This window comes from Apis dorsata, unplaced genomic scaffold, assembly GCF_000469605.1.
Source record: "Apis dorsata unplaced genomic scaffold, Apis dorsata 1.3 scaffold_815, whole genome shotgun sequence".
Lineage (NCBI taxonomy): Eukaryota > Metazoa > Arthropoda > Insecta > Hymenoptera > Apidae > Apis > Apis dorsata.
Window position 1 is genome coordinate 339,031 of NW_006263952.1, and position 9,987 is coordinate 349,017.

The 9,987-nt window shown below is 25.0% G+C and overlaps 2 protein-coding genes and 1 long non-coding RNA gene across 5 annotated transcripts in view; 2 read left to right on the forward strand and 1 right to left on the reverse strand.

Annotated features, from left to right (window-relative positions):
* LOC116186518 overlaps nucleotides 1–4,142 on the forward strand; it is a 21,602-nt gene extending 17,460 nt beyond the window's left edge. Inside the window, exon 2 of the long non-coding RNA XR_004151521.1 lies at nucleotides 3,932–4,142. This is a non-coding gene — a long non-coding RNA (uncharacterized LOC116186518). The remainder of the gene's footprint in view (nucleotides 1–3,931) is intronic.
* On the forward strand, nucleotides 428–2,715 carry LOC102680821 (methenyltetrahydrofolate synthase domain-containing protein). The gene is given in 6 exon segments (XM_006623130.1): nucleotides 428–561; nucleotides 899–1,284; nucleotides 1,366–1,712; nucleotides 1,829–1,947; nucleotides 1,950–2,038; nucleotides 2,100–2,715. Coding segments are annotated over 6 exon segments (1,344 nt in total). The 5' UTR covers nucleotides 428–542; the 3' UTR covers nucleotides 2,484–2,715.
* Nucleotides 4,143–4,770: 628 nt separating the features above from the next.
* Nucleotides 4,771–9,987, reverse strand: part of LOC102682007 (serine/threonine-protein kinase 32B) — a 21,041-nt gene continuing 15,824 nt past the window's right edge. For 2 of the 3 annotated variants that reach the window (XM_031513990.1, XM_006623136.2), the window contains exons 6-10: nucleotides 8,449–8,538; nucleotides 7,937–8,103; nucleotides 7,284–7,564; nucleotides 6,422–6,634; nucleotides 4,771–5,345 (exon numbers count right to left, since the gene is read on the reverse strand). In XM_031513990.1, coding sequence (XP_031369850.1) covers nucleotides 5,180–5,345; nucleotides 6,422–6,634; nucleotides 7,284–7,564; nucleotides 7,937–8,103; nucleotides 8,449–8,538 — 917 coding nt within the window. In that variant the 3' untranslated portion in view covers nucleotides 4,771–5,179. The remainder of the gene's footprint in view (nucleotides 5,346–6,421; nucleotides 6,635–7,283; nucleotides 7,565–7,936; nucleotides 8,104–8,448; nucleotides 8,539–9,987) is intronic. The other variant, XM_006623137.2, reaches the window with a different exon arrangement.

Below are 9,987 nucleotides of genomic sequence, written 5' to 3' on the forward strand. Positions count from 1 at the left end.
TATCTATATTTATATAGAATTTTCCAAATTTTAATATTATTTTTATTATATTATTATAAAAAGTATAAATATAATTGTTAATTTATGAATAATTTAATTCAATTATCTGTCTATTCAATTATCTATATCTGTTATTCGTATCGGTTAAAAGATCTATGAATATAAGCCAAATTATATAATGCATGGAAATATTTATAAAATATTTATATATACATATATAAATATTATATATATACATATATACATATATAAATATTTAAAAAAAAATTATTTTTAAAATCTGTTAATTTTACCAACTTTTGTAATTAAATTAAATATATATTGTAAATCATAGAGGGCTATATCAAATACTTTTTTTTTTTTTTTTTGCATAATCAGTATTTTAGAAATAAAAAATCTTTATCATCTATCTTATATCTGATCTATGTAAAAATAAAAAAATTGGAAATAAATCATATCTATTTTTATAATATAAAATTTTTATAGAAATAATTACATTAACTTTTACAATTTAACTTTTAATTTATTCAAAATAATCGAAAATGACTGGAAAACAATTACGTGAGTATAAATCGTTTATATTTATTATAAATATTTATTCATTATATATGTATTAATGCAACATATTTATTTGTAAAAAATTAATTTTAATATACATTTCTAATATCTGTTTTTCTGTGATTTTTAATTTTAATATTATATTAAATTATAATAAAATATAAAATATAAATTTATATAAATTTTGAAAATAACATTTAATAACATGAGACACTAATAGGTTATAAATATTAATAAATTTTATTTTGAATTTATTATTTAAAAGAAATAATTTCTAAAAAAAATAGTAGTAAATATAAATATATTTAATATTAGTGGAAGATATTGTGACATTTTTTAGAACAAGAAATGACAAAGCATAGTTTTCGTCAAAAAATATGGGATTATTTGATGAAGAATGATTTAGTCAATTTTCCTCTTTCTGTATATGATCGTATACCAAATTTCAAAGGTGCTATAGAAGCAGCACAACGTTTAGCAAAATTGGACAATTTTAAACAGGCAAAAATTATAAAGATAAATCCAGACAAACCACAAGAACCTGTAAGATTCTTAGCATTAGTAGCTAATAAAGAAATATTAGTTCCAATTCCCAAACTAAGATCTGGTTTGTTTCTTCATATTACACCAATTGCTGGTGTTTCAAAAAATAAATTAAGAATGTTATCAAAAATACATGGTTTGACAGAAGTTGGTAAACCACTTGATATAAATTCTAAAATAAAGGTATATGTTATTTATTATGATAATATAGATTTAGTATTATTTAAATCTGTTTTCATTATTTTACATGTTATTTATTCTTAGATAGATCTTGTGATATTGGGATCTGTATGTGTTAGTCGTGATGGATATAGACTTGGTAAAGGTAAAGGATTTGCAGACCTGGAATTTGCTATGATGATGAGGATGGGTGCAGTTACACAGGATACTATAGTTATTACAACTGTGCATGATTGTCAAGTTTTTGATAGTCTTCCTCATCAAATATTTAAGGAATATGATGTACCAGTTGATATAATTGTTACACCTACTGAAACAATAATAGTAAATCCAAAATTAAAAAAACCTAATTGTATTATATGGCATATGCTTAGTGAAAGGAAAATTAAATCTATAGAGGTATTACAACAGCTAAAAGAAATGGATGAGAAGTAAATATTGAAATATAACTGATACTATACATATATAATACATGTGTGTGTGTGTGTCTGTTTATATAATATATTAAATTGTTTATGTAAAATATGTAAAATTGAATTGTTTTTAGAGAAGGAAAAATAATAACTTTAAAGGAAGAAGATTCAGATGTAGAAATAAAAAAATATTATCATTCTCATATAAAAAATAAGAAATATTTTAATACAAAGAAAGTTTTCTCAAATGTTAATGAATTGAAAAAGAAGAACAAAAGCATGTAAAAACATGTTTTCTTAAAAAGCGTAAAATTAATAAATTTAAATTTTCTGATATAGTTAAGGTAATGTCTATTTAATCAATGTATATTTAATATATATCATAATATTATTGCAATATTTTAGGTGAAAATGGAAAGTAACAATAAAAATAAGCAACAATATCATCAAAATTTGAAATCGAAGTCTAAATCCCAAGTTGAATTTTCTTTAAAATTATCCAATATTTCATCCGACGCGAGAATACGCGATTTGAAAAATGCTTTATTAAAGCGTGGTATTAAACCGAATGAAATAACTTGGTTAGGACATCGTGGTATTTGTTATCTTCATTTCAATAAACTTCAGAATAATAATTTGTCAAATCAACCAATCCAAGTTGATTCAATAATGGCAAATCTACAGCAGTTATATATTGGGGTATCTACTAATAATACAAATGATTTTATAATAGTAGAACCTGTTAAACCAATATCTAGAATTGAAATTACAGACGTGACGTCAGTTTAAAAGACAATTAATTTTTGATAATATTCAATTCATATCTTTGTATGTGAGTGTATGTCAGTAATTATTAATCTATATAAATCAATGGCAGTTTAAGTATAATTAAAGCTTTATAGAAAATGATTTATGATATATTTATGCATTTATGCATATAATGAATGAAAAATAATTGGATATTGTATTATGTATAAGTTAAGTTTGTATAATTATCATTAATTTAATATTTAATTTATAATTATATATTTTTTTACATGTTGTTAAAAAAAAATAAAAAAAAAAGATCAAATCAAATTCAAAAATAAATTTATACACAAAAAAAATATCTTCTTAATATATATTAAGAATTGCATGCATATTATTGATAAACTCATAATAATTATTAATAATTAACATTTTAAATAATATTTACTGTGATCATATAAAAAATATTTAATATTAAAGATGGTGCTCTATATACATTTGATAACGTTTACCTAATTACAGACTGATAATTCTTGTATAATTTATGAGATATAATAATAGTAAAAATTTATATTTTTAATTTATATATTAGATATTCTATTTTTCTGAAAAAACTTAAATGAGAGTAGTAAAATACGATTTTTATATTGTAATGTCTTTTAGACAAGTATTTTATCAAAAAATTGGATAATAGAGAGATATATTTAATATTAATATTAATATTTTTAATATTAATTTTTAATTTTATTTTAATATTAATTTTATTGTTTTTTGTTTAAATTATTTTGTTGTAAATTTTTTTAAATCCGTCAAATATTTGAAGTTTATTGAACTTTTTGAACGAATCAAAAATATAAACCATTTTATGGTTATGATTTTGTTTTGTTTAAATTATAGAATAGAATAGAAAGAACTTTTAATAGAATTTTAATAGAAATTATAAAATTTCGCTGAAAAGAATAATCTTTCTTGTCACTTTTTTTTTTTTCATGAAATAATATCTTTATTATTGATTATTTAATACTCTTCTCAGTTTTATCATAGTTTAATTTAAATTCTAAATATGTATTTAGGATTTTTTTTTATTAATAATCAATTATTAAATAATATCAAGATAAAGCGTTTTTTTCTTTTTGTTGATTCTTCTTGCTATTTTTTTTTTTTCAATATTTATTCTGTGCTTCGATCAATATCGATCATAGACCGATATATAAGAATAAAAATAAATTTCCTTATTTGATCATTAACAAAGAAAATTGTTATTTGTTGCAAAAGAAACAGGGACATTCGATAAATGATATTCAATTCATTTTTTCGTTTTTTAAATTACCGTTTTTTAAATTTAATTTTACATTATAACGTAGATATATTCTTTCCTTATGATTATTTATAAAATTACATTATATTCTTGGTGTTCGTCGGTTTGATTATCGAAGTAATTTTAATGTTCTTAAATAAAATTCGAAATATGTACATGAAATAATGGCAAGTAGAAAAGATGCGGTTTTTGTAAAGTTAATCATAATTTGTTAAAGGATTCAAACGATACGATTTTCATTTCGACGATTGTATTTCTATAAATCTTAAATTTTATTTGAAGTTACAAAATTTATTGGAATAAAAATTACACAAGTTTAATAACTTTCTAAGAAAAAAGTTAAGTAATATGCATCAACTATGTGAAGAATAAGTTTGTAAATACGAAGATTAAATGTGTTTTATCTCGTGTTAGTTTCAGTTTCTTTTTTTTTTTTTTTTTTTCAAAAGAAAAGTAAGATCGAGAAAGAGAAAACATCATAATTCTTTTTTCTTCTTGCTTTCGCTAAGTTTTTGGTAAAATGCTCTTTAAAAGGCTTCAGTTTGGTCGAGTTATTCTTTTTTCGTTTTTTATAAAAATAAACGATACATTTTTCTTTAAGAGAGAATGAAATATACTGTGAGATCTTAATCGATTGAGATACATGTTTTTTTTGAAAAAACGATTATTTGTAAAATTATTATTCAAAAATTTATGTTAAAATTTTCTACCGTTTAATCATAAATTTCGATTATTTTATATTTCTTAAGATTAGGGTTACGAACGTTTAAGGAATTGGACATTTCATTTCTATCGAGTGTTGTGACTATGACGGCCATATGAACAATAATTATCATCAATAATGATGATAATTAAAAAAAATTAAAGAAAAATAAAATGAATTCTCTAATATAATATGTATATCGCAGAAACGGATATTGATCGTGATGGTGATCATTTGACTAAGTAATAAAACATAAATTGCTATAATATTCATTTTGATAAATCGAATAATTCAATATTTCTTTTTTCCCATGAAAACTACAATATAAATGAAATTATTTAATGGACATTTCTTGCAGCAAATATACGTTTTATAACGCTATTTTAAACATCCGTCTCTTTTCTCTTTAGTACTCGTGTGATCACGATAATTTAAAAAAAATACAAAAAAAAAAAAAAAAGAGACGAATAAAATTTTAATTTTTAATTATTTTTCTGAATTCATGACTATTATATTAACTTCTAATAATTGCTGAAATCAAAGAAAACCGTCGATCGTCAAAAGACTAGATTCAAACTTATCACGATCGAGAATGAATTTTATAAATATTTCACTCTATAAATCGGAGAACAAATTTTAACGAAGTTCACTGTTCAAAATGTTCTTTACAGTTATATACTTCGATTTTTTTCACATAGCAAAATGTTCAGAAGGAATTTAAGATGTGGAAGGTTCGGGACTTGCATCGATATAGTCTATATCCGACGGCGTTGCACTGCTAATCCGTCTTCCTTGTCTCGGGGATGCACTTATGCGTGTCTTCACATTAGCAGTCGATACGCTCAATCGGTTTCCGGTTTGCTGTGCTGGCTGTTGCTTCGTCCTATAATTATCGAATCAAATTTCTTTATATAATAAATTCGTTCGTGAAAAAAGAAATTAATTTTAATTTTAAATTTGGTATTTAAAGAAATATTTGATAAATGTTGAAGAATAGAAATTTTTAAACTTCTCAGAAATTATGATTTTATGATTATAAGGACAGACGAAAAAAATGACACGAATCATTCTATTTTTTTCATTTCATCGAGAACGACAGAATTTTGTATCGGAAAATTATATAAATCGAACGTTTTATACACCGAAGAATATGAGACTCTTGTTGCATTTAACTATCCTATATCGTAAAAAACGAAATCAAAATAAGATATATATTATAGGATATAGGATCGTTTATATTATATTTAATATAATAAATATAAAATATAATATATTTTTGCGGCGCGAATTTTATAATTTGTTATATATATATATATACAATTACATATTATTCTCAATCGATAAATTTTCGTATATAAAGACACAAAGATCGACTAAAAACATATCATTTCATATTCAGAGACTTTATTCGACTAATTAAAAATTTATGATTTTTTTCATAGATTCATAGAGAAACAATGCTCCAGATAAAATTTTCTACAAAAGGAAATATTATATCGAAATTTCATCTGCATCTCTTTCGAAATTTCATTTGAAACTTTGAAAGAAAGAAATTATATTTTTGAAAGAAATTATTTATTATTAATCTTTTCTGTCTATACTAATTTATAATAATTTCTTTAGAAGATATGAAAAAACAATGAAACATTCAATAAAATGATAATAATTAAAATTTTTTCTTTCAATTTCATGAAAATTAAACGAGTTACAATTCATTTCTAGAAAGGAAAACGAAAAAATCTATCTATATACGATTATTTCAGGGCTACACCTACTAAAAATGCTATCTTTAATTATAAAAATTCCATTTATTTTTCTCATTAAATTCTCTCTCAGAACTAATATTAATATATAATAAATATTTCAGAATTACTTTTACTTACGATTATTTATGATTAAGAAAGAAAAAAAAGAACAATTATAGAACACAACAATAATTAAAGGAATGGTTTAACTTACTTCAGCCTTTCCTCAGCACCTTTCATGGCAGTGTTCAAATCCTCCTCCCACTGTTTCTCTTTTCTCTCCCTTTCCTTTCTTTCCATCTCGCGTTCCCGATTATACACTCGATATTCCGGAATGAATGTTAATCTTCTGAAATCGACGCTTGGTCCGGCACCTTCCACAAATCCAATCCCCATGTCTTCGGGTGGATGATCGACTTTCAACGATCTATATACAACGTATATATATTCAACGTTTCTTTTGTTAAGTGGAAAATTATAAGTGGGATCACTAATGAAAAAATCAATGGATTTTCGTTGATTTACGATTTTTGCGAATTGATTTACAAAAGTAATTTCTCAATGGTCGCTAACTCGAAAGAATTTTTATAAATTGGATGATTGGAAAAGATCGGTGATGGGAAAGTCAGATTTAACTTGGAAACGAAAGATATCTTGGAATTGGAAAGCGATTCCTATGCTTTACTTACTACTTCTTTGTTTTTATTAGAAATCTTCGACTATTCGATTTTTCATTTAAGAATCTATCTGAAGATAAGATATTTTATCCAACACGTTAATTAATTATCCATTATTTTAGGATATTTTATAATTTAGAAAGAACTTTCAATGATTATCTTGATAATAAATTATAATAGAATTTTCTTTCATGGAAACAGGGATTCTCACGGAACGATGATCGATATGACGACAGATTTAAAGAGATTCCAATAAAAACGAGAGTATTGGAAGAAAATAAAAGTTGTCTGTGTTTGATCAATATCTTCGACGTCAATTTCTTTTCAGCAAGAGGCAAGATCATACGATATAAACAAGTATTTAATAATTAACTCCATCTTCTTTGGTAGTCCGCTCACCTTTGTTTCGCAAGACGCTTCTTTTTTTTATGCAGCGGTTTCGTCTCAATAATCATTTCCTCTAGTTCGAACGTCGGATCGCAATTCAGATGATCCTTTGGCGGTGTGAACGATGGCTTGATCTGCTTGTTCAATACTTTGTCAAAGTCGAGTTCTTTCATAGCGTTCACTTGCTTCAGTTCCTTTAACGTTGATATTCGTGCGCCTGGTGCCAAGGTTAACAATTTATCCAGAAGTTCGCATATCGTGGAACTCCAGCCAGTAGGTGTCGGTCTTTCATCCTAGAGAATATATTTTTTTTTTATTATCCTTCTTCTTTTTATTATTTCAAAGACTGTAATGGAGATTAAATTATAGATATTTATCCTCGAAAGAATGTGATTTCAATATTTTCAATAATTTTGTAAGCAATCTATTTTCAAAAGATTAGAAATTTACAAAGAAGGATATTAACAGAAATGGATGAAATAAAATAAATTCTCCTTCGATGTTTCGATGTTTCGATATATATTTTAAAGGAAAGGAATATCTTGAGAAAATGATACGTTCCGTCACTAAAAAATAAATTGTAAAGAAAATATGGTTCGATATATAAGAAGTTCGAAAGAGACAATGAATAATAATGAATAAAAAGATTTTATTCATTATTTTACTTGAAGGATTTCCAAAGCTTCTCTGTATGTCGTAGTGGAACAAAGGGGATAAGGACGTTCTCCTGCGAGAGTTTCCCAAGCAAGAATTCCTAGACTCCACCAGTCTACGGCATAACTGTAGCCAAGAGTACAATATTCCGACAAGTAGCACATGTAGATTTCTGGAGCTATATCAGAATAATGTTCGATAAAAGTTTAATGGGAGTGACTAACTTTCTTGAATAAGAATATTAAAAACGAATAACGATATAGTAATTATAAAACGAAGAACATAAATCTTTAGTGCAGATTTATGTTACACGATTTAAATTTCTTCATTTCACACTTATTATTTATTTTCTATCTTCGTTTTATCAACATATTTATCAACATATTTACACATTCATTGATTTTGGAATCGTTTGATGTCTCTCGATCATGCATTATTCATAGAACTCGAAACGATAATAATTTAATGGCTTTATATCAATTGACCGTATCAATGTAGCGATCAAAATATAATTAATTCATACCTATGTATGGTTTTGTTCCTGACATCGACGAAGCTAATTCTCCACCTTTCAGCACGGTTGCGATGTTGAAATCTGTCACATGCGCGTGTCCTAAACAGAACATAAACTTATATAATATAATATATCGCACTTTTATTTATTTAATCGTCTCTGTATTTGTTATTTACAAACATCACAAGAGAAAAATACTTGATTCGAATTTACTAAATTATCATCATCGTTCTTTTATCCAATTTCATTTTTTTCTTCTTTTTTTTTTTTATGCTTGCACAATAATGAATACGAATTCAATTAATCGTCAGCTGGTGATCGTTATGTATCATATGTATAATGTGACGCAAACGATGTCACATGCGTGATTCAGTTTCTAGAATCGAATATCACGCTACTTTTTACGATAGGACTTTTTTGCGGAATTTCTATGTTACCTGAGTGTTCCACTATCCACGAGAGATGAGATATGATATTTCAGAGCAGACGAGTGGAAAATATCGATCAATGTGCACTCAGGGTTAATTCGCATTACACTTGATTTCGTATTCGTTATTTTTATAACGACCATATCTTTCTCATTATTTTCCTTTCTTTCATATTTTTTGGATATTATCACTAGAAATTATCATTAATCATTAATTAGAAATGATACGATTAGAATAATTTAAAAAATGATTTGACACGTTTAATAGAATCAAAAAATAAAATGTAGGACAAAAGATAATCGAAAGAATGACGAAAGATAAATTTCGATGGATGAAATGAAATGGAAATCTTTTGATCAAAATTAACACTGAAATCTCTTTTCAGAGATTTTTTTGAAAATTCACCAACGCATCCATCGACTGGTGAAAGAGTTAAAAGGGATAATGGTGAATATGCGAAGAATGTTTTCACGAACAATGAAGTGAAAATATGGCTAGCAAGATGAAACGCGAGCAAAGTTGACACTCAGTCTGGGTAATTTTAAATGATGCAGAAGCAATTTCGAAGCGCAAACAACTGTCGGGCAAATGCAGCGGGAAATTAGGGTCTTTTTTGAAGTGTGAATGTCCTCGGATGAGTCGCTTTTTTCGAACGATTGAATACCTCGTTTCTATGATTTTTTTCTGCGAATGAAAAATTTTATCGAAAGAGAAAGAATTATCTTTTCTAATTTTGAGATTTAAATTTTTTATAATATGTATTTTTTTAATTCTAAATAATAGATTAAATATTATTGATATTAAATTACTATCTGTTTAGAATTATATATAAATAGATTCTTAGTTTGGCTGATTCTTTTAGAAATCGCAAAATGATATTCTTGAGGCCAATGAAAATTTTTAACGCTCGTTTCTTTATAAATAAAGCTAGATGAAAATAAAGAGAGAATAAACACAAATAACTTGTGATCTGTCGAAGCAAACATTAAAAAGATAATAAAAATTCACCGTACGATTATATTGAAATATTTTATATTTGTTGTATTTTTAATTTTTATTCGATCTTAATTTGAATTTGAAAATATAATATCGTATGTATTTTATAAAAAAAAAAAAAAAA